The sequence below is a fragment of the Hylobates moloch genome, unplaced genomic scaffold (assembly GCF_009828535.3).
Source record: "Hylobates moloch isolate HMO894 unplaced genomic scaffold, HMol_V3 SCAFFOLD_14, whole genome shotgun sequence".
NCBI lineage: Eukaryota > Metazoa > Chordata > Mammalia > Primates > Hylobatidae > Hylobates > Hylobates moloch.
This window is the reverse complement of record NW_026652289.1, coordinates 32,008,609-32,034,458: the sequence shown is the minus strand read 5'-3', so window position 1 is coordinate 32,034,458 and position 25,850 is coordinate 32,008,609. Positions and strand designations below refer to the sequence as shown.

The 25,850-nt window shown below is 42.5% G+C and overlaps 1 protein-coding gene across 3 annotated transcripts in view; it reads left to right on the top strand.

Moving 5' to 3' along the window:
• The window catches only part of LRRK1 (leucine rich repeat kinase 1), a 162,418-nt gene that overhangs the window by 42,618 nt on the left and 93,950 nt on the right, over positions 1-25,850 (top strand). For all 3 annotated transcript variants that reach the window (XM_032175551.2, XM_032175550.2, XM_058428008.1), the window contains exons 3-4: positions 14,535-14,698; positions 23,966-24,137. In XM_032175551.2, the coding sequence (XP_032031442.1) occupies positions 14,535-14,698; positions 23,966-24,137 (336 nt within the window). The remainder of the gene's footprint in view (positions 1-14,534; positions 14,699-23,965; positions 24,138-25,850) is intronic.

Here is a 25,850-nt window from a genome sequence, read left to right as displayed (position 1 = left end):
CAGCAAGCTGTGTCCCCAGGGTCTAGCTCAGCACACAGGACATACTAAATATTTGTAGAACGAATGAGCAATAAATAAATGAATTTTTGGAAGAGGAACAAAATCTAGGAAAGAATTCATCTTCATAGCTTTGTATTTCTGTGTTTCTCTTCTTCTGCAGCAGAAAATTCACGGAGGGATTGGTTTCCATTTCCTCTCCGTTTTTTCCATCTAATGAGACAGGGTCATCTCATGTTTTAGTTCCCACGTTTCTGCCATGCATGTTAGGTGCTGAATAAGAGTCTCATGTTCGGCTGTTGTCTTAGTTCGTTTTCTGTTGCTATAACTGGATGCTACAGACTGGGTAATTTATAAAGAAAATGAATTTGTTTCTTACAGTTCTGAAGGCTGGGAAGTCGACGGCTGAGGGGCTGCATTTGGTGAGGGCTTCTTGCTGGTAGGGACTCGCTGCAGAATCCTGAGGTGGCACCGGGCATCACATGCCAAGGGGCCTGAGTGTGCTGGCTCAGGTCTGTCTTCCTATTCTTATAAAGCCACCAGTCTTATTACAGGGTCCCCACCCTGGTGACCTTATCTAATCTTCATTATGTCCCAAAGGCCCCAACTCCTAATACCATTACAATGGGGATTAAGTTTCAACATGAATTTTGGAGGGGACATGAAAACAGCAGTTGGTGGCTGGGCACGGTGGCTCACGCCTGTAATCCCAGCACTTTGGGAGGCCAAGGTGGGCAGATCATGAGGTCAAGAGATTGAGACCATACTGGCCAACATGGTGAAACCCCATCTCTACTAAAAATACAAAAATTAGCTGGGCATGGTGGTGCGTGCCTGTAATCCCAGCTACTCGGGAGGCTGAGGCAGGAGAATCACTTGAATCTGGGAGGCGGAGGTTGCAGTGAGTCGAGATCGCGCCACTGCACTCCAGCCTAGCAACAGAGCGAGACTCCATCAAAAAAAAAAAACACCAAAAACAAAAAACCATAGCAGTTGGGAACACAGCCTAGGAAACGGAGGGTGAGCTTTGCTGGCAGGTTCTGGGGGTCCAAATCTCAGCTCTGCTGTTGGGAGCTGGGTGGGGGAAGTTTCTCTAACCACTCAGGGCACTGGTCACCTTGAGGTGAGTGATGATGAGAAGCCCAGCCTTGTATGGGTGTTGGGAGAAAGTCAAATGCACGCAGGACACTTTCTACAGCATCCAGCAGGACTCAATAAATGGCACCAATGACCAATACATGAAATATTATTATAAACCATTTTATTTTATCTTTTAAAATCTGGGACACCTGTGCCGCCTATTGTTCCATGAGACTTTCTTGCTCTCCATCCTTTTTTCTAGAGCAACTGAGTCAAGATTTGGTAGATTGAGAGCAAACAGTTGCTTCAATATAGAGAACACCACTGAAGAACGAGTTCACTAAGCCAGGGTGAAACAGAGTTAACATTTTGCTGGACGTACTTCATCTTTTAATATTTTTTTTTCTTAATTTCAACAGCAATACAAGTTAGTGCAAAAAAAATATTGAAAAACACAGAAAAATAGAAATAGTTTTAAAACTCCAGGCTGGGCATGGTGGCTTATGTCTGTAATCCCAGCACTTTGGGAGGCCAAGGTGGGTGGATCACTTGGAGTCAGGAGTTCGAGACCAGCCTGGCCAATGTGGCGAAACCCTGTCTCTTTTAAAAATACGAATATCAGCTGGGTGTGGTGGCGGACACCTGTAATCCCAGTTACTTGGGAGGCTGAAGCACAAGAATTTCTTGAACCTGGGAGGCAGAGGTTATAGTGAGCCGAGATCACACCACTGCACTCCAGCCTGGGCGACAGAGTGAGACCTTGTCTTAAATAAATAAATAAATAAAATTTTAAAACTCCAGTCATTTCACTGCTGAAGGGGATGGCCACTGTAATTTTTGTGTGTCCTTCAGATTTTCTTTCTAAACACAGACAGGGAGAAGGAGGAGAAAAGAGCGTCAGGTTCAGGTTTTACAAACAAAAATAATAAACTATGTATTATCTATACTCATAGACTCATTAGGAACCTTTTTTCAAAGGGTTTTAATCACAAATAATCGGAGAACCTAGAATAAATTATTTCATTTTGCATATATATATATATATTTTTTTTTTATATGGAGTTTCGCTCTTATTGCCCAGGCTGGGATGCAATGGTGCAATCTCAGCTCACCACAACCTCTACCTCCCGGGTTCAAGCAATTCTCCTGCCTCAGCCTCCCGAGTAACTGCGATTACAGGCATGCACCACCACGCCTGGCTAATTTTGTATTTTTAGTAGAGACGGGGTTTCGCCATGTTAGCCAGGCTGGTCTTGAACTCCCAACCTCAGGTAATCTGCCAGCCTCGGCCTCCCAAAGTGCTGGGATTACAGGCATGAGCCACCACGCCTGGCCCATTTTGCGTATTTTTAAATGGTGTCCATCTGTGTTCCATGTTTTTCCTGTGATTTGTCACGGCCTCTGTCCTATGTTCTACTTTTAGCTTGATATCTGGTAAGCATTTTTTCACACTTCTCCTTAGTCTTCATTGTCATAGGTTCTAATAGCTGCATCTGAGCCCCTTATTCTGAAGCACCAGCAGGTATTAACTTAGAAAGCCGAGTAGCAGCGATTTGTGGGCCCCAGGGTCAGGACTCACTGCTTCCACTCCAGCTGCTCATTGCCAGCGCTGTTGTTTTGTGAACGTGTGTCACTGTCTTGGCCTTGATCCTCTGTAAAATGGCAGCAGAGTCACCTCCTGCCTAGCGCTGCTGTGAACGTTCAGTTGAGTGATGTGAGTCCAGTCCCCAGGCCTGTGCTGGCCCTTGGGCACCACCCGGCTCTACACCACTCCCTAATTCTTGGCCTGGGCCGCTTGTCTGGAGAGTTGCTCTTACCTCAGCTATGGCAAGGACCCCGCAGAAGTCCTGGTTCAGGAGTAGTCTTTTGGGGTGCGCCATGTCATTTCTGCAGGGAAACGCCTAGAAGAGAAAACCGGGGACAACAGGCCGACCTCCCGCTTTTCTTATGTAGTCCTGTCCTCTTGCTTTCCGAAATGACCAGCCGGTTGGCAAGGCCCCCCACGATGGCAAAGGGAGCAGAGGATGCACCCATTTCCCCACACTCATGCCAGCAAGGAATGTTATAAGCCTGTCAATGTTTTACTGTGTCAGGTGGACATAACATAGCATCTTGTGATTAATTATATTTTTATTACTAAAGCAAATAGCACTTTTCCATGCAATTTTCCCCCATGAGACCAACCTGTCTATATGTATAACCATCCATCTCCCTCTTATTAACAAAAATTCCTAGTGATTTGGTGAGGATATCCACAAAATAGTAATCTATGCCGTGGAGCATTTCTGCAATGAGACATGCCAGCCTCTGAGCCAGAGCTGTTAGTGAGAGTCCACAGAGCCCGGTCCTGGCTTTTGCTTTCCTGTCCGATGTGGGTGGAGGGCCCGGGTGATGGGTGCAGTAACCCTGAGCACCTGCCATCTGGAGAGGAATTATCACCGCGGATGACCCCGGGGCTGGGTGACCCTCCCTCCTCTGCACACCCCCAACCTCCACATCTTTCCCAAAGACAACAAGGGTTGGATTTCACCGTAATGTGACCCAGAGATGTAAACGGCTGCTGATGCTAGAACACTAGAGTGATATCTGGCAAAGAAAGAAGCATCCTTCCAGCGGAAGGCTGGCAAAGCTAGGGCAACAGAGGGCGAGCCCCCAGAGTGCCAGGAGGGTGTCACCTCCCGGGAAAGCCAGCCCCCTTTCCCTGGTGCTTTGGCTACGTGGGGACTCGGTGGCACAGGAAGGTCATTAAACAACTATGACCAGGTCAGTAGCATCCTAAAGTTTACTTCTGCTTGTTCTGCAGGGAGCTGTGGGCTGGTAGATCATTTTCACTTTTTGCTGCTCTACTGAAGGAGGCAAATGCAATAAAAAAAAAAAAAGTCGTGGATGTGCAAATGAAACGGCAGTGTCTTTTCTAAGATTTACAGAGGATGTCACACACTTCGAATTGACCAAAAGCATTTGCCTTTTATTCTAAGTGTTTTCCTTGGTGGGGAGGAGAGAAATACAAACACACACACACACACACACACACACACACACACACGCACACACACGAGGCCAACATCTAGAACTTACATAATTAAAGCTATTTTATTTTTCATTTCATTTTCTCTATTGTCCTAGATTTGTAGGGAAAAAAACAGTAGAAAGAGAATTTTATTCCAGTTATTGGTACAGGAGAGATGACTTAACAATTATTGCTCTGGAACAAAAGGTAAGACTGTCTCCTTGGAACATAAGGACGGAGAGAACCAGGGATGGACAGATGGGGGCGGTCTCTTTCGAGGTGTGCCTGCAGAACAGTGAGCTGCCTGCCATCAGGGACACGGTTTTCACAGCCAGCATTACTCTGTCATATTCATGGAATTCTGTTTTATTACTCTTTCAGAATACTGAAAAAGAAAAATAATTTCTGTTAGTTTTTCTGAAATTAGAATAATTTCTTTTTTTCTGAAACAAATTATAGAAATGATGTTTATAGACTGAGTTATTGGCAGCTAAAATCATTTCTCCTTGAAATGGCTGACTGAAACACACAGTATCACTGAAGGTATTTCTTTAAAAATAGTATATTAAATTGAAAGCAATTATCAAGAACTAAATGGTGTTCAGGTCCTATAAATTTTTAAATATTTTATGTTTTTTCTAACCAAATGCTTCTTTATATAGAAACTTTAACTCACTATCCATGGCTGGCACATTGAAATACCAGCATACAGTGAAGACTAACACTTATCGGCAACCAGAAATACATTCACTTACAAGCTCAGAGCTTATTGTAAATGTTTCTTGTCATCTTGAATGGCTCCACATGTGCTGATTCCATAACCCTAGCTATTCACTGCATTTATAATTTCACTTTCCCTAACCAGCTCCTGCCTCTAACCACTGCCTTTAAAAATCAAACTAGAAACACCAACCAAACCTGAAAAAAAAATTTCCCTGGTGCTATTCATTTATGCTTCTCCTCCTTTACTTCATTAAATACTTAATTGGAGTGTATTAGCTTTACATTAAAAGCAAGCGAGATGCCTGGAAATTTGGAAATTTTCATCACCATATATGAAAATAATGACATAAATTATAATTTAGGGAACAAAAAGGATTTTCTAAAATTTGAAACTGCATTATAGCAATGTTCTACTATTATTTTCCTACTAGCTGTAGCTACTTATTTGGGACATTAATGTACTATTGAAATAGGATGTTTGCCCCATTTTATTTTTTAATATGAATTTGAAATCTTTATGAGGAGAATATTTAGAACTGAGATAGTTTATTGTATAAAAGAATATAATTATGGACAATAGTTGATGAATAAGCACAAGTAACTGAATAATCTCAAATAGTACAAATGCATTTCCTACATTTTAAGTTTAAATCAAAAGTTGCCAATTCTCAAATACAAAACAATAGTATTTTGGAGAAAAAAATGACTAAATAAATGTTATCTCTAGAAAAAGGTGCAGAAGTTCTAAATTTTGATGAAGCCTAATTTAACAATTTTTCCTTTCCTGGTTATTGTTTTCTTTGGTGGTGAGGAGGGGCTTTTGCCTTTATATTTACTTCTGAACTATTTAATTTTTTTTCAGTGAGAATGTGTTCTTTTCTTACTTTTGTAGTTTCTGTAAAGTTTTGAATGAAGCAGTCATATATTCCCATTACGCAGGTCTTGGGAAATAAAGAAGAAAAATCTTTCCTATTCTGTCATGAATTGCCCCATGGCCCATGCATAATACTCGTTATGGTCAAAGCATTTTGGTCTTTTTTCTTTCAATTTAAATAAATGTTAACCATTCTCTGGATAATTTCAGGAAATTAAATGAGATTGGCAGATTAAATTAAATGCATATGCATTAACTGGGGCCTTTTCCTAATGTCCTCCCAACAACTTGATCGGACCAGACCCTCAGCCCACGGGGTCGGTAAGAGTGGATATGGTGTCAGCCTTGCAACTTCAGAAAGTCAGAGTTGAAACAGACAAACACCACAACATTTTACAATGTAAAGAGAACTGAGCAGGTTCTAGGTTCTTATTACGTTACTTACTCCACATACAAGGCATGACTGAAAAATCAAGTTAAATCACCCTTGTAATCTCATGGGCACCTTATGGCCTACATACGCCCTAAGTTCCACCTTCACAATGTCCCTTAACTTGCACCTAAAGGTTTAGCTGTTTGTATGTATGTTCCCAACACGGACAGAAGAGGGTACTTCATACCTGCTTGTGCATTCACACATACACATGCCTGCACATGTCTTTTACTGGATAAGCGGGTATTTGTTTAAGTCTGAGAGACAAGCAATGACATAATTAAGTGCCCCCATCTGAGGGATGACTGCAGTTGTTTCTATTCGTCCTGGGCCCTGCTAATGGCCCTTCTCCCTCTGGCCTGCGCTCACATGTCTCGGGGGCTCTGCCTGTAAATAATTAATGGTGACTGTTAATGTGTGTTGGGAAGTGAAGCTGCCTTATTCACACGTATAACCGCTTACACACCAAGCCTTTTCCCGATTCCTCTTTTCAAAAGCACACAGCCAAGACACAATAATCTCCACTCAGACACAGCAACTCTGTGTTGGCCTCTCAGGAATGATATAGATTGTGTGTGATGGTCACCCATTTACTTGGATTTTCAGGACAATTGCCTTTGAAATGGAGCAAGTCATGGCTTCGCGTGAGTTGTAAAGACCCTGGATTGGTATTAGGGGCTTTGCTCCATAAGCAGCTTTGCCTTTGCCTTTCTACAGAGCAGGATTTTTCAGCTTTGGTGGCAAGAGCTCATACCTTGTGTCATATGGCAAGCCATGCATTCAGAGTATAGACATTAGGACTCGCCTTTTCTCCCAACATTTTGTTATGAAAAATTTCAAACATACACCAAAGTTGAAAGAATTGAACCATCTATATTCGTATACCTACCACTCAGTTCACACCATTAACACTTTCCAAAATTTCTCTCTTACCTTTCTATCCAACCATCCACTCATTTTTAATGCATTTCAAAGCATATTGCAAACATCTGTACACTTCACTCTTAAATACTGTAGCATGCATAGTATGGACTAAGGTTCAATAATGTTTGTAGTTTTTTTAGGTAAAATATATATAAAGTAAGATACACATATCTTAAATGGACTGCTTGATAAGTTTTGACAAATACAGCAACTGTATAATGAAAACTCCAGTGAGACATAGAATGACCAAACTGATGTCCTTATGCCCCATCCACAGTAAAACTCACTGTCTACCCTATGCCCACGATCCACTCTTCTGATTTTTTTTCACTATATCTTACAACAGCATATAAATGGAATCATTTTTTATAAGGTTTCTTTCACTCACCATTACTTTTTTTGAGATTGCTATCAGTCTTTCCATAGATCAATTGTTCCTTTCTTTTTATTGTTGAGTAGTTACTATACCACAGTTTGTTTATTCATTCTCCTGTGGATGGACACTTGAGCTATTTACAGTTTGGAAATATCATGAATAAGGCTGCTATGAACATTCTTGGATACATTTTGGGGCATACTTCTCTTGGTTAGATAAGAATGGAATTTATGGGTCATAGGGTAGGTATACATGTAGTTTTATAAGAAACCACCAGACCTGTTTCCAAAGCGATTGGACAATTTTGCACTCTAGCCAGTAAGGTATGAACATTCTGGTTGTTCCGTTTCCTCACCAAGTAGTGTTGGTCTTACAATTTTAGCCATTCTGGTGAGAGCATAGTGGTATCTCATTGTGGTTTTAATTTACATTTCCCTGATGACTAATAACATTGAGCTTTTTGAATTTTTTTTGCTGTTTAAATCTTTGCCCTCTCTCTTTCTTTCTTCCTTTTCTTTTTCTTTCTTTCTTTCTTATTTTCTTTCTTTCTCTTTCTTTCCTTCCTTCCTTCCTTCCTTCCTTCCTTCCTTCCTTCCTTCCTTCCTTCCTCCCTTCCCTTCCCTTTTCCTTTCTTTCTTTCCTTCCTTCCTTTCCCCTTTCCTTCCCCTTCCCCTTCCCTTCCCTTCCCTTCCCTTCCCTTCCCTTCCCTTCTCTTCCCTTCCTTCTGTTTTGTTTCTTTGAGACAGGGTCTTGTTCTGTCACCCAGGCCAGTGGAGTGCAGTGGTGCAGTCACAGCTCATTGAAGCCTTGACCTCCTGAGCTCAAGCCATCCTCCCACATCTCAGCTTCCTGAGTAGCTGGGACTACAGGTGTGCACCACCATGCCGGGCTAATTTTTAAAATGTTTTGTAGAGACTGGGTCTACATGTTTCCCAGGCTGGTCTCAAACTCCTAGACTCAATGGATCCACCCACCTTGGCCTTCCAAATTGCCGGGATTACAGATGTGAGCCACCAGGTCCAGCCTGCTCATTTTCAATTGGATTGTTTGTCTTTTTATTATGGAGTTATACGAGTTTTTATATTCTAGATGCCATTCATTTTCAGATATGTCTTGAAAATATGTTATCGTAGTCTATAATTTGCCTATTTAACTTTAAATGGTGTCTTTTGAGGAGCAGAAATTTTAAATTTTGATGAAGCCTAATTTAGCAATTTTTCCTTTCCTGGTTATTGTTTTCTGTGTCCCATGTAAGAAAGTAAGTAAAGACTTACTCTGAAGTCATGAAGATAGTCTGCCCTATGTCTTCCTAGAAGCTTCATAGTTTTAGCCTTTATGTTTAGGTCCATGATTCATCTCAGTTATTTTTTCTTTTTTTTCAACTTTTTTTTTCAAGTTCTGGGGTACGTGAGAAGGATGTGCTTGTTTGTTACATAGGTAAACATGTGCCATGGGGATTTACTGCACAGATCATCCCATCACCCAGGTATTAAGCCCAGCATCCATTACCTATTCTTCCTTATGCTCTTTCCCCACCCTCCCTCAGTGCAGGTGCCCAGTGTGTGTTCCCCTCTTGTTCCCATGTATTCTCATCGATCAGTTCCCACTTATAAGTGAGACCATGTGGTATTTGGTTTTCTGTTCTTGTGTTAGCTTGCTGAGGATAATGGCTTCCAACTCCATCCATGTCCCTGCAAAGAGATAATCTTATTCCTTTTTATGGCTGCACAGTTTTCTATGGTGTATATATGTATAATATTTTCTTTTCTTTTCTTTTCTTTTTGAGACAGAGTTTTGCTCTTGTTGACTAGGCTGAAGTGCAGTGGTGCTACGTCGGCTCACTGCAACCTCTACCTCCCAGATTCAAGCGATTCTCCTGTCTCAGCCTTCATAATAGCTGAGATTACAGATGGCCACCACCACACCGGGCTAATTTTTTGTATTTTTAGTAGAGAATGGGTTTCACCATGTTGGCCTGGCTGGTCTCGAACTCCTGGCCTCAGGTGATTCGCCTGCCTTGGCCTCCCAATGTGCTGGGATTATAGGCATGAGCCACCGCATGAGCCACCACACCCAGCCACCACATTTTCTTTATCTGGTCCATCATTGATGGGCATTTGGGTTGATTCCATGACTTTGCTATTATAAATAGTGCTGTAATGAACATGTGTGTGTGCCATCTCAAGATGATATTTGTATATGGTGAGAAGTAGGGGTCAGGGTTGCTTTATATTAAGTGAGGGTGTCCAGTTGTTCTAGCACTTTTTACTGAAATGACTTTGCTTTTCCCACTGTACTGCTTTGGCTCCCTTGTCAAAAATCAACTGGATGTACAAGCACAGGTCTATTTTTCAACCCTCTGTTCTGTCCCTTGGAGCCATTTGTCTATACCAGTACTATACTGTCTTGATTACTATAGCTTTGTAGTTTGTTTATTGGAAGGATAATGGCGTCCAACTCCATCCTTTCCAAGTCTTGAAATCAGGTAGTGTACCTTCTCCAACTCTCTTCTTTTCCAAGATTGCTTTGGATATTCTAGGTCTTTCAAATTTCCATATACATTTAAGAATCAGATTGTCAATTTCTATCCCCCAAAAATACACTATTGGAATCATAGTTGGGATTAAATTGAATCTATAGATAAAATCAAAGAGAATTGACATCTTAACAGTACTGATTCTTCTAATCCTTGAAGATGGATGTCTTCCCACTTATTTAGGTCTTGTTCAATTTCTCTCAGCAATGTTTTATGTTTTCAGTGTACAGATCTTTCCCATCTTTTGTTACATTTTTTTCTAAGAATGTAATTTTATACTATCATAAACTATTTTTTCAATTTTTCAAATGTTAACTGCTATTATGTGATTCATTTTTGTGATGTGTATGTTTGTGAGCCAACTGTGCTATGCATTTACATTTAAAAAGAAAAACAAGGCTAGGCACAGTGGCTCATGCCTGTAATCCCAGCACTTTGCGAGGCTGAATTGGGTGGGATCACTTGAGGTCGAGAGTTTGAAACCAGCCTGGCCAACATGGTGAAACCCCATCTCTACTAAAAATACAAAAATTAGCTGGACTTGGTGGCGTGCACCTGTAATCCCAGCTACTCAGGAGGTTGAGGCATGAGAATCACTTGAACCTGGGAGGTGGAGATTGCAGTGAGCCGAGATCACGCCACTGCATACCAGCCTTGGAAGCAGAGTGAAATTATGTCTCAAAAAAAAAAAAAAAAGCATGGTACTGGTACCACAACAGAGACATAGATCAATGGAACAGAACAGAGCCCTCAGAAATAATGCCACATATCTACAACTATCTGATCTTTGACAAACCTGACAAAAACAAGAAATGGGGAAAGGATTTCCTATTTAATAAATGGTGCTGGGAAAACTGGCTAGCCATATGTAGAAAGCTGAAACTGGATCTCTTCCTTACACCTTATACAAAAATTAATTCAAGATGGATTAAAGACTTACATGTTAGACCTAAAACCATAAAAACCCTAGAAGAAAACCTAGGCAATTACCATTCAGGACATAGGCATGGGCAAGGACTTCATGTCTAAAACACCAAAAGCAATGGCAACAAAAGCCGAAACTGACAAATGGGATCTAATTGAACTAAAGAGCTTCTGCACAGCAAAAGAAACTACCATCAGAGTGAATAGGCAACCTACAGAATGGGAGAAAAATTTTGCAATCTACTCATCTGACAAAGGGCTAATATCCAGAATCTACAATGAACTCAAACAAATGTACAAGAAAAAAACAAACAACCCCATCAAAAAGTGGGCGAAGGATATGAACAGACACTTCTCAAAAGAAGACATTTATGCAGCCAACAGGTACATGAAAAAATGCTCATCATCACTGGCCATCAGAGAAATGCAAATCAAAACCACAATGAGATACCATCTCACACCAGTTAGAATGGCCATCATTAAAAAGTCAGGAAACAACAGGTGCTGAAGAGCATGTGGAGAAATAGGAACACTTCTACACTGTTTGTGAGACTGTAAACTAGTTCAACCATTGTGGAAGACAGTGTGGCAATTCCTCAGGGATCTAGAACTAGAAATACCATTCGACCCAGCCATCCCATTACTGGGTATATACCCAGAGAAATATAAATCATGCTGCTATAAAGACACATGCACACATATGTTTATTGTGGCACTACTCACAATGGCAAAGACTTGGAACTAATCCAAATGTCCAACAGTGATAGACTGGATTAAGAAAATGTGGCACATATACACCATGGAATACTATGCAGCCATAAAAGATGATGAGTTCATGTCCTTTGTAGGGACATGGATGAAGCTGGAAACCATCATTCTCAGCAAACTATCGCAAGGACAAAAAACCAAACACCACATGTTCTCAATCATAGGTGGGAATTGAACAATGAGAACACCTGGACACAGGAAGGGGAACATCACACACCGGGGCCTGTTGTGGGGTAGCGGGAGGGAGGAGGGATAGCATTAGGAGACATACCTAATGCTAAATGACGAGTTAATGGGTGCAGCAAACCAACATGGCACATAGATACATATGTAACAAACCTGCACATTGTGCACATGTACCCTAAAACCTAAAGTATAATAATTAAAAAAAAAGAAAAAGAAAAAGAAAAAAGAAGAAGAAAATCAATCCAAAGCCTGTTTTATTCATCCCTTCAGAGAGGCAGCACAAAGATAGGTTGGGTTTAGCTTGAGAGTTGGGAGACCAAACTCCTGTCCCAGTTTGCCTCTACTGGCTGTGTGAACTTGGCAAAGAATGATAGTGTTGAGGTCAAAACAAAAATGTAGAGGTGAATTTTTATTTTTATTTTTTATTTGTACAAATTTGTGGGGTGTATGTGACATTTTTTTACGTGTATATAGTACATGGTGATCCAGTCAGGGCATCTAGGGTGTCCATCACCTGAATACAGTGTGTTTTTGTTAACTATAGTCACCCTACTCTGCTATCAAACATTGAATTTATTCCTCTTACTGTATGCTTGTACCCTTTAACCCACTTCTGTTCGTCCTCCCTGCTCCCACACTCACCCTTCTCAGTCTCTGTTAGCCATTTTTCCCATTTTGCGAGTCTTTGCCTCCACGTGATCAAATTTTTAGCTCCCACAAATAAGTGAGAACATGCAATATTTGTCTTTTTGTGCCGGCTTATTTCACTCAAGATAATGACCTCCAGTTCCATCCCTGCTGTTGCAAATGATAAAAGAATTTTTTTTTTTTTTTTTTAGGCAGAGTTTCGCTTTGTCACCCAGGCTAGAGTGCAGTGGTGTGATCTCAGCTCACTGCAACCTCAGGCTCCTGGGTTCAGGTGATCCTCGTGCCTCAGCCACCTGAGTAGCTGGGATTACAGGCGCGTTCCACCACACCCGGCTAATTTTTGTGTCTTCAGTAGAGATGGGGGTTTCACCATGTTGGCCAGGCTGGTCTCGAACTCCTGACCTCAAGTAATCTGCCTGCCTCGGACTCCCAAAGTGCTGGGATTACAGACATGAGCCACCACACCCAGCCTCAAAAGGATTTTAAATCTAATGTTTTCTTGGGATTTAAGAATTGTAATTTGGGATATATATATATAGAGAGAGAGAGAGAGAGCGTGTGTGTGCATGTGTGTGTTTTGGTATGTTTGAAGAAAAAAGAGAAGGTTGGCAGTTTTGTAATAAAAAGGAGAAATGTGTGTTTTTCAAGAAAATTTGTTAGTATTAGCAAGGTTTTGGAGAGTTGGCAAGTTATGATGGGTGAGTGACAGTCGTGGGTAAAGCTAGTTTTAAAGTCATTTTAGTAGTTATTAGATAAAACTGGTTTTAGTTGTAGTAGGCATTTTTAGTAGTCGGACTTGTAGAGAATCATGTTTCTGGAGTAATGTTATATGCCCCGAGTGCTTTTTCTTCTTGGCTTCTCAGCTCTGTTTTAGTTGGGTGTAAAAACAATAACCCAGTTTGCCTGGTCACCTTTCACAGCAGTATTCTTTCCCTATTTCTGCTATCACTCCACACAATCAGAGTTTAACTCCTCATCCATCGCAGTCTTTTCTGTAATATCTATGGAGAGAAAGCTTTTTACTGTTGTTCCCTAACCTCTTTGGAAATCTGGTAGAAGCTTTGAATTTTCTCCTCGAAAAACTGTACACACACACACACACACACACACACACACACACACACACACACACAGCTTTGTGTACAATTTTAGGATGTTCAGGGAACTTCTGAAGCCTGTTAGCCTTTCGGGGTCCACAGGCCTTCACTGTGAACCCCTGCTAGAGCGGACGCTCAGGGAGGGCGAGAGGCCGCCTCCCTTTCCCTGGGCTCCTCTGCACCCAGGAGTGCTCGGCCTATGGTGGCCGCTCCGTAAGTGACCGCCGCTTCTGTCGAAGGGCCCGGGTGCTGGATCGCGGCCTCCCCAAGGCTGGCCTGTCCTCCTGAGGGGCGCCAGGTGCTCAGATGACCTGGAGCGGCCAGTGCTCTGGTGAATCAGCGCGACCCGAGGCCCAGCGTTTCGGGGGGTTGCCCCAGATCGTTACGCAGCGCGTTTGCGCAAGGCCGGGTCTGGAGTGAGGGCTGCTGATTCTAAATCCCACGCCCTTCGTGGGGTTTTCTCGGCAGGGAGGGACAGCGTCTAGATCTCCACACCCCCAGGAGTTGGCCTGTCTTTCTTCCATCACTAGATACTCTGTCCCCTGTGGGCACAGCAGCGGGACAGTTTGGCTGAGACCTCCAGCCCTCTCGCCAAAGCCCCTGCTCCTCCGCTGCTGTCGGTGAGGTCAGCCCGGCCGCTCCCCCGCAGGCAGCTGTCCCCGGTGCCCTGGACGGGCTCCAGGTGGCAGCCTCGCTGCAGAATCCTCCGAGCTGTGTGCGCCGCCCGGTGCCTCCGCGGACAGCCCGCTTCGCACCAGCCCTGGGAGGGCTCTGAGGCAGGGTTGCAGGTGGCGGGGCGGCGAGTGCAGGGAGCCTTGCGGGGCCATCCCTTTCTCTTCCTGAAGCCCCCACGATCGTGCAATGGGCCGCGCATCCTTCTGCGGTGTTCTGCGATGACTCTCCAGAGCACGCCGGCAGTTGACGGTGACGCTGTGTGTGTGTGCTTCCTCCCACGCAGGTGCCGGGGACATGGGCAGCAAACCGTCCACGCCAGGCGGTGACCCTACAGCGCAGTCCCACAGGACGGAAGGCATTCGCGCTGCGTACAGGCAGGGAGACCGCGGCGGCGCCCGGGACCTGCTCAAGGAGGCCTGCGACCAGTGCACGTCCCAGCTGGAAAAGGTAGGGGAGTGCCTGCCCCTGCGGCCACCAGTGCAGTCCTGGGCGGGACGAAGGTGACCGCTCAGATGATTTTCTCGTTATTGCCCTAACTGTAATGAGCATTTTTATTGTATTCTGGAAATGCCTCATTTTGCATATAAACTTATGGGCGCCTTTCCTTTCCAGTTGACTTCTCAGTCTGTTATCACCTAAGCAGGCCCCCGCCACCTTTTCATGGGAGGCCTTTGAGCAACAGGGGTGGGGTCACTTAAATGTAAAGAACAAAATGCCACCCAGAGGCTTAACCTACTGTATTCTTTTATGCTTTTTGTCACTATGAAAAGCAGCACATGCTGGAAAAATAAAATTTAGAAAATACATAAAAGTAGGAAAAATGGGACAAAAAAGTTACCAAATTCCTGATACACCCAAAAACCCACTTAACAGTTTTGCTGTATTTTCTTCTAGCCTGCCGATCTGAGCATACACTGTTGTGGTTGCTGTTGTTTCTAATATAGATGCAGACAGATTGCATATGTGGTTATGCAGCTGCTGCTTCTACTTTTATAATATTATTTTAAGAATTTTCCAGATGATTAAAAATTCCTTATCGGCATCTCCTTCCATGGCTACATGACATTCCATCTAGAGGGACTGTGTTTACGTGGCTATTCATCTTGGCTGGATATTCGGATTGCTTCTCATTTCTTACTAATATAAATGATGCTCTATCGAATGTTTTTGCCTAATTCTTTTCTTATTGTAATGTTATTTTCTTAGCATAGATCTGCAGGGATTGAGAATGTGGATATGAGGACTTTTAAAGTTTTGGAATACATGCCAAGCTGTTTTCCAAAAATCTTCTACAGATTAACCCTCCCAGCAAAAATTGGAGTGGGCCATTACCACATTTTTTGCCCTTGTCGGGGATTCTTACTGGCTATTACCATGAAAATACCTTAAGGATGTTTTATTTGCATTACTTTGATTAGGACAGGTTTAACACATCTCCATTTAATTGATGGTTAGAATTCATTCAGTTCCTAAAACTCCAACCTCTTCTCAGAAGTGTAAGAGATTGGGAGATAGTTAGAATTCATTCAATTCCTAAAACTCCAACCTCTTCTCAGAAGTGTAAGAGATTGGGAGAGGGGCAGTACAGCATGCTTGGGAATTGTTAAGCAGAAAGAAGGCATTTGAGATCCCTCTGATTAGGAATTCATGGTGGATATAGCAAAGGATCGTTCTTCTGCACAGAGAGAGCTGCGCTGTGCACACAAGCAGGTCAGAGCTGTGGGCTCCTCAGGTGGATGCCAGCGGCCTCAGGCAGGGAGGAGCTGTGCAGCAAACACAGCCTGGCATCCCTGCCAAGTGGCCAAGCAGCCACAGATAGTGGCTCATTTCAGAGCTGTGCAGATTCAGGGATGTGGCAGCAGCAGGAGATGCTGACAGGGGAAGATGATCATGGAGGGACCTAAGAGCCAAGGGAGATGTGACTTCATCCTGAGGGTGGAAAAGCTGTTAAAGGGAGTGGCATCATAATTTGGGAAAGGGCAATGTGGCCAATATTTGAATAAAGGAAAACAGAGTCCTGGGTGTGGGTCTCTTCTCTGTGGCGTCATGGACAGTGGCAACTCAAAATCGAGAAGGTTCCTAGAAAGCTGCCTCTCCCCTGAATACAGGACTGATGAAATCCCAGCTGATTGGACTTTGAGAAGACAGTGAGGAAAAGGATGGATACGTTTGTGTTTTCATAAAAATGTAAAATTATAGTTCCAAAAAATACCATAAATAAGAGTCAAGGATTGATGCAAAAGGAGAAGGTATATGGCTAATATCCTTCATTGACAAAGAACTTTTACAAATCAATATGAAATAATGTCATAATTTTCAAAAGGACAACAGGACATGGAAACAGCAAAATAAAGGTAAAGAAAGTAGAAGGTATGAAATTGTAAACATAATTTGAAAGTTTTGAAATAGAAAGCAAAGTAGAAAGAAGTAGAAATGACCACCAAATCAAAAATTGGTTCTTTGAAGAGATTAATAAAATAGAAAATCTCTGGTGAGAGTAAAAGGTAAAAAAGAAGAAACAGATAAATCAGTAATATGAAAGAGAACTTCATGACAGCTTATACAAGCATTAAAAACATAATAAGAGAATGTACTATGAACAAGTTTATGTTAAAACCCTCAAAAATTTAGATGAAATGAACAAATAAAAAGAAAAATTTAACTTTAAAAAGAAACAGAAAGCATGAATAGTCTTTCAACCATGAAGGAAATAAATCGATCATGTAAAACCTTCTGACAAAACAAATTCTAGGTCTACATGGTTTTACTGGTCTGTTCTACCAAATAATATAATCACTTGTCCAGAAAATAGAAAAAGAGGGTGCACTCACCTGTTCCTTTGATGAAGCTAACACAACCTCAATACCAAGAGGAGGTGAGAACAGCACCTGGAATGAAAATGACTAAGGATATGAATAGGCAAATAGACACACACACACCTGAAAGATATTCAGATAGATGGTACACATATGTAAAGTTATTCAATTTTGTTAATGCTTATAGAAAGGCAAATAAAAGAAAAATGAAACAGCATTTTTAAGCTAATCAGATTGACACCTTAAAGTTTGATAAAAATCAGAAGGAAGGCTATGGGAACTTACACACCTTTATTCAATGCTACTAGGAATATACTAGGAATGTGTGCAGCCTCTTTGGAAGGCCATCTGAAAATGCTTGTCAAGTTTTCAAATTTCATCATCTTTGACCCAGCAAAACTACTGCTAGGAACTTACCTCTACAGATTTATTTGAAAAAAAATTACCAAGTTGTATGTGTAAGGATGTTCATTCAAGTTGTGTTTAAGATAGCACAACCTTGGAAACCGCCTAACTGTTCCATCCACAGGAGAAGGCTGCTACAGAAATCTCAGGCTGTCCAGGTCCTAGAATACCACACAGCACTCCAAAAGGACGAAACAATCTCTAGCAGCTGTTTTGGAAAGAACTCCAGTGTAACTTAATGTGATAAGTGCAGAACTTCTGCTTCCGGGAAGATGGAGGGAATATGGAGGTTGTTTACTTTGCCCTCTTCTTCTCGCTAAGTGCACTGAAGCTCTAGACGTTACATGTAAAACAAACGTAGGATTCTGAAAGGTGGAGAAAAGAAGGCAGACTAGCTGGTGGCCTCAGTACTCAAGGAAATCACAATAGTCTGTGTTTGGGTTTTATTTTTATCTCATACATCCCAAACCAGATACTGAAGAAGTTGGCAATCCAGAAACACAAACTGGCACAGAGAAAAAAAAATTCCAAGGAAAGCCTGCTCTGTCTAACCAAAGCACCAGGAAAGGCACAGCAAAGCCGGGCAGGAAACTTACAGGCAGTCGCCAACCCCCTTCGGCCAAACACTGAAGAAATATACTTGCAGCCCGGCCCCACCCCTCACCAGCAAAGACCAGGTGGAGAGCTTAGATTTCCACCCTTGCCAGGCTGTAACAGGCACCCCAACCATCCCCAACCCCAGGGTGTCAGAGAAGGCTGGGAGGAGCTGGGGTGCTAATCCCCACCAGGTGGTGACAACATCCCCCCATCACCATCAGTGGACAGCATGTGGGGAGCCTGGACTTCTGTCTCCACCCAGCCTGGCAGTAATGAGACACGCGTTCCCCATCTAACTAGGGTAGAATTGAAGCAGGCCTAGAGGAGAACCTGAAGTCCCAACCCTGCCCAGCAATAACCAGGAGCCCCTGCTTACTGGGTGTCAACAGATTCTAAGTACAGCCCCCAGATTTCCACCCCACCAGGCAGCAATGAAGGGGCATCCCTCTTTACCCACCAGAGTGGCGTCAGAGGAGACCTGCCAAAACACAAGATTGAAGTAAGATCCCGAGTCTTAAAACATAATGCCCCAAATATCCAGGCCACAATAAAAAAATTACTCATAATTACCAAGAACCAGAAAGATCGCAAACTCACTGAGACAAGACAACCAAGAGATGCCAACACCAGAATGACTCCGATGTTAGAATTATCTAACAAGGATTTTAAGGCAGCCGTCATAAAAATGCTTCTGTGAGCAATTATAAATACACTTGAAACAAATGGAATAATAGAAAGTTTCAGCAAAGAAATAAAAGACATGAGGAGAGCCAAATGAAGATTTTAGAACTTAAAAGTACAATACCTGAAATTTAAAAATAAAAAAAAAATCAATGAATGGGCTCAACTGTAGAATGGAGAAGAGAGGACAGGGGAAAGAATCGGGGAGAAGACAGAACAGTAGAAATTACCCACTCTGGAACAAAAGCCAAAACAAAAGAAAATAGACTGAAAAAAAGAACAGAGCCTCATGGACATGTGAGGATTTTAACAGAAGATCTAACAGTCATGTCATCAGAATCCCAGGAGACTAGACAGAAGGCAAGACTGAAGGAGAACTCAAACAATGGCTGAAAACTTCTCAAACTGGCAGGAGACACAAATGTTCAGATTCAAGAAATTGAAAACAAACAGGATATGCCCAGAGAAATCCATTCCAAGCGCATCATAGTCGAGCTTATTAAAATTAAAGACAAAACAAAATAAAACCTTGAAAGTAGTCAAAGGGAAACATTGCCTTTAGGGGAAAAACAATCCAAAAGACAAAAATCACCAACATCAGAAGGGAAACACAGAACATCACTACAGATCCTGCAGATATCAAAAAGATAATAAGGGGACATTACGAACAGCTCTAAACACATACATTGGACAACCTGGATGAAAGGGACAAATCCTTGAAAAGTAGAAATTACCACAACTTAATAGGAAATACATAATTTGAATAGCCTTTTAACTATTAAGAAAATTCAATTCATAATTTTAAACTTCCCCAAAAAATAAATTTACAGGTCCAGATGGCTTCACTGGATAATTCTACCTAACATTTAAAGAATGAACACCAACGCTACATAGTCTCTTCTAGAAAATAGAAAAGGGAACATTTTTTAACACTTTTATGAAGACTGTGTTACTCTAACACCAAAACCAAAGACGGCGTTAAAAAAGGAAAAGTACGGACCAATGCCCATTATGAATTTGGATGCAAAAATTCTTCACAAAATATTAGCAAGTACAATTCTGCTATATGTAAAAGGAATTATAAGCCATGACCAAGTGGAGTTTATTCCAGAGATGCAAAGTTGGTTCAGTTTCAATCATCAATCAATGTAATCCTCCTTATTAATAAACTAAAAAAGAAAAGTTACCTTATCATATCAATTGATACAGAAAAAAAAATTGACAAAATTCAATACCATGTTTTTCAAAAACTCTTAGAAAATTAAGAATAGGAGGGAACTTTCTCAATTGGGTAAAGAATATTGACAAAAACCTACAACTAACATCATTCTTGATGTTGAATACTGTTTTCCCCTAAGATCAGGAACAAGGCAAGAATGTCCATTCTCAATATAATACTGCAAGTTCTATTCAAGAGCAACTATAATATCATTGTATTTAAAAAATACTATTCAATGTATTTAATATATTGCTGGAAATTCTAGCCAATGCAAGAAGGCAAGGAAATGAAATAAAAGGCACACAGATATGAAAGAAATAAATTAAACTGTCTCTATTTGTAGATCACATGACAATCTATACAGAAAATCCATAAAAGAAATGATTTATGAAAGAAAAACTGGTAAACTGGACCTCACCAAGATTAAAAACTTTTCTCTGAGAAATACCTAAGACAGTGATTCTAAAACAACAAGCTACAGACTGAGAGAAGTGTTTACAAATCACTCATCTGACAAAGGACTCAGCTAGAATATACGAAGAACTCTCAAAACTCAACATGAAAAAGCAAACAGTCCAAACAGAAAATGTATGAGATATGTGAAGAGACATTTCACTGAGGAAGATACACAGATGCAAATAAGCACATGAAGAGACGTTCAACATCGTTAGCCATTAGGGACATGAAAATTAGAGCAATGATAAGATGTCATTACACAGCTTTATGAACAGCAAAAATAAAAAATAGTGACAGTACCAAATTCAGATAGGGACGCAGAGAAGGGGTATCTCTAATGTGTTGCCACTGAGAATGTAACATGGTACAATCGTGTTGGAAAATAGTTTGTCAGTTTCTTTAAAAAAACTAAAAATACACTTATGAACCAGCAACTGAACTCCTGAACATTTAGTCTAGAGAGAGGAAACTTACATGCTCATGAAAACTTGCTCATGGTGTGTCATACCAACTTTATTTGTAATGGCCCAAAACTGGATACAATAAAAGACTCTCAGTAAGTGGATACTTAAACATACATGGAGTACTACTAAGCTATACAAAGGAGCTCTCCTGAAACACGCAACAACTCAGATGGATCTCAGGACATTATGCTGAGTAAGAAAAAGCCGATCTCAAAAGATCATATTCTCTGTGTTTCCATTTACGTAACATTCTCAAAATGACAAAATTATAGAGGTGGAAGAGAGATCAGTGTTTGTCAGGGGTTAAAGACGGTGAAGAGGAAGAGGGTGAGTGAGACTACCATGGGCGCGTGGCATGAGGGAGACCTTTTGGTGGAACAGGAGATGGAACAGGTTCGTATCTTGATTATGGTCGTGGCTACTCAAGTCTACATGTGTGACAAAAACTGGCAATAGTTAATCTATGATGTTAGAAGTCAGTATAGTGGCTCCACACCATAGGGCAGTGACTAGAAGGAACAAAGGGGGCTTCTGGGCACAGGTGATGTCCTAGTCTTTGGACTGAGGCCGGTTACACGGGTGTATTGAAATGTCTTGCATGAAACTGAACACAAAGTATTTGCACTTTTTGCAGGTGTGCAGATGTGTTATATTGTTGATTAAAAGGTCATAATGAATTAAGTGAAAAAAGCATTTGGTTGTATATGAGATTACCTGTGAGTACTATAAATAAATATGTTCTGGAAGGCATCCTTTGCAGAGGGCGATTGGGAGGTAAAGGCATAGAGAGAGGCCTACTTCTTGTTTTATACTTTTCTATGCTGTTTGAATTTTTTTAAATACTCACTATGGAGCCTCCAGCCAGAAAGCCAGCTTTGACCTTTCCCACTGTCTGGGTCCCTCTTGGCCTTGGGCTGGCTCCTATGACATCACTTACCACCGCTAGAGGATGGGGCTTTTAAGCCTCTAACCGACTGAGTCTAGACAGCTGTTAGTTGTGTGAAGTGAAGCATTTAATCAATCACTGTGGCTTTTCTCCATAATGCAAATGCTTTCCTGGAATGACAGGGCTACTGGGCCTCACCCTGGGCAGAGTGGCAGGTGGGTGGGCTTTTCTTTTCTGGTCATATTGAATATATGGGTCTACTGTCCTTCACCTGATCCCAGCCCCTTAGACTGTTCCTCTCCTCACCTGTCAGACATACCTCCCACTGCCAGCCCATTCACTCCACTTGCAGAACCTGAGCCTTCCTCCAAGTCCCATGTTTCCAGGAAGTCTTGGATGCAACAGAGACTCTTGGGCTTTAGAGCTAGACACACCCCAGTTCAAACCCTGAGTAGTTCTGCTGTTGATAAACTCCCTAACCATGGGCAAGCTTTTATTTCCTCTTCCGTAACGTAGAAATACAGGCACATTCCTGGCATGACTGTTAGGAGGATTGAATGTGGCCATGTGAATAAAGTACTCAGTCCAGCACCTGGCACGTGGTGAGAGCTTTGATAAATGTTCATTCCCTTTCCTGGGGGCTCCATTTACCCATTCCTGCCCAAGTCACCTAAAATGATCTCCAAACGCACTTGTGTTATAAACTATTCAGCAAGTCAGATGTGCTTGTTGGGGGCTGTTTATGCATATTCCCACCTCAAACTTCATTGTAAATCTGTGGAGGCCAGAAATGGCCCCTCACATCCTCAGCGCCCAGTCCCACCTCTCACACACAGTAGATCCTCAGTAGGTGTTGATGGGGGGCACTGGCCATCCCATTCCAATAGGGGATCCCCATCTACCTGCTTGAACACACTGATGTTCAAGCCCATAGGAGGCAGCCAGGTTCCAAAGGACTTGACATTTCAGAAACGCAATCAAACACTTGACATGCCAATCTAGCAGCTATCTGAGCATCCTTTTCTGAGACCCAGAGAGCGGGTGATAAGTCAAGGCCACTTTTACACTGGTCAGTGATAGCCACTTACTAGCTGTGTGGTCTTGGGCAAGCTCTGAAACCTCTCTGAACCTCCACATCCTTGCTCATGTATTAACACATGGCCCGCCTCATAGGACCTTTACATGCCAGAAGGACTGGAATGGGCAGCAACTCAGACTTGGGTCCAGTTTCCACCATATCGTTTCCTTCCTCTGGGCCACCAAGTCCAGAGTCCCTCGGCATGCTGCTGGAGGATCTTTGTCCCTGGATTCAGATCTGTGAAGTCCCCTGGTCTGTCACATTCCATTTATGAATAAATCGCAGGATGGTTCCTCAGAGAGCCTGGTTCCCTTCCCTCTTCCCAGGGCTGACTTAACATGTACCAAGTGGCCTCTGAGCTCTGACTCTGTGCCAGAAGGGGCTATGCACACCGTCCCCTTCCTCCTGAAGCAGGTAGTCAAGAGCACAAATGCAAGCCACATGTATAATATCGTATTTTCTAGTAGCCACATCAAAGCAGTAAACAAGCACACACCTATAATCACAGGTATTCCGGTTGGAGGATCACTTGAGCTCAGAAGTTCAAGACCAGCCCTGGCAACATAGCAAGATCTGGTCTCTACAAAAAAAAAAAAAAAAAAAAAATTAGCTGGTATGGTAGCACGTGCCTGCAGTCCCAGCTACTCAGGAGGCTGAGGCGGGGGGATCACTTTAGCCTGGGAGGTCAAGGCTGCAGGGAGCTGAGATTGCGCTACTGCACTCCCGCCTGGGTAACAGAGAGAGACCCTGTCAACAAAAATAAATAAAAAAAAGGAGCAAACAGAAACAAACAAATAAAATGTTAATATTATTTTATTTAACATGAATATATTAAAATCATTGTTTCAACATGTAATCAACATAAATTATCGATGAGCTAGCTTACCCTTTCTGCACTAGGTCTTTGAATTCACGTGTGATTTTATACTCTCCACCTCTCACTTCTGAGGAGCCACAATTCAAGTGCTGCCCAGTCACACTTGGCAGGTGCTGCCGTTCTGGACAACACAACTCCAGTCCTGCCCCGGGACCTGGTGAAGCGTTTAACGTCATTTCTCTTGGCAGTTCCCAATAGAGCCAGTCTCACTGGAGCCCTGTTCTGTTTTGACCAGGGCCAGCTTCTGAGCATCCCGGCGGCCTATGGGGATCTGGAGATGGTCCGTTATCTACTCAGCGAGAGACTGGTGGAGCTGCCCACCGAGCCCACGGATGACAACCCAGCCGTGGTAGCAGCGTATTTTGGACACACGGCAGTTGTGCAGGAATTGCTTGAGTCCTTACCAGGTAAATCACAAGGCATGGGCTCTTAACCATGTCTCAGGGCACCCTCTTCTTAGGCTTCACCCCAAAATGTTTACTTCTTCGTGCTTTCACCAATAATGAGATCAAGAAATCCAGGGTAGGCCACTGACGCCCAAACAAAGTGAAGCTTGCCTGCCAGCCACATCCCACCTCTCACTCCCATGAACTCATAAGGGAAAGTCTCAAACACCATATTTCATAAAGAATGTAATTAACATTGCTTTTTAAAAAAATAATTAATAGACCTTGGTCTTTTTAGAGAAGTTTTAGATTTATGGAAAAAATTGATTGGAATGTACAGAGTTCCAGAATTAATGATTTGGAGGTATGTTAACAGAAAACGGGTGATCCCTAAATCACTTACACAAGAATATCTAGGTAAGAGAGACATAGTAATCATGCTAGTAACTTCTATTGAGATGGGGATGCATCAGTCTTAGGAGGCAGGTGCTATATTTCAGGACCGTGGTTTTAAGATGAGGAAAACAAAGCTCGGAGAGGTGAGCTCCACCGTGCGCCCTCCACACGGTTTTCCCTATAACTCTGTTTTGCGTTAGTGTGGTACATTTGCAACAACTGATAACTACTATTGATACCTTCTTACTAACTAAAGTCCATCGCTTACGTTGCAATTCATTCTGGCTGTTGTACATCCCTTCGGTTTTGACAAATGGATAATGACACATGGCCATCATTACAGTGTTATATAGAACAGTTTCACTGCCCTAAACATCCTCTGTGCTCCACCCCTCCCTGGCCCCATCCCTCCCTCCCTCCCCTGGCCCCTGGCAACTACTGATCTTTTTTACTATCTTTGCCTTTTCCAGATCATCGCTCTAGTTGGAATCCCACAGTATATAGCCATTTCAAACTCACTTCTTTCCCATAGCGATAGGCATTTAGGGTTTCTCCATGCCTTTTTGTGACTTGATAGCTCATTTCTTTTAATGGCTGAATAATATTCCACTGTATTGGCGTACCACACTCTGTTGCTTTTGTAGGAACTATTTTTTTCTCTGGTGAACTCAAGATGTCCTGGTCTCCTGTAATTTCTCGTGGTGGTCTTGGCTCAGAAACACTGCACCAGTCTAGGCAGGCATCGCTACAGCTATAGGTTGAGGCACACCCTAGCCATGGTCTTTGGGATTTGGGATTTTGCTTGGGAGCCAGGGCCCACCTCTGGGGTGGGAGAACATGCAGTCACCCACGGCCCTGCACCTAGAAGGGCCCGCGTTACATTTAATACTCTGTACTCACTATCTTCAAATGTTTCATGATTTTTAAACAAGAGGCCCCATTCTTTTCATTTTGCACTGGGCCTCACCCCTTATACAGCGGTCCTCTTTGAGGGTTTGCAGCCGTGTGCTTTGATGCTTTGATAGGTCTGTGCTCAGAGTTGATTCCAAGCTAGTGTTCCCCTCGTGTGTCTGAAGGCAGAATGAGGTTGTGGGCAGAAATCAGGGCAATTTTAGGGCCCATGAGAAGCCTACTGAGACAAGACATAGGAGGGCAGAGACGAGCTTGGGTGCTCCTGGGGAGCCAAAGGCTGACCTGCCTCTTCTCAGGGAGCCCCAAGATTAGCTCTGTTCTAGCCCTGAAGAGTCTACGCCAGCTGACTCAGTCACCTAATGTTAGCTAATATTTATTGAATACTGTCAAGTGCTGAGCACTTTGTAGAACTTGAGAGATAACAGA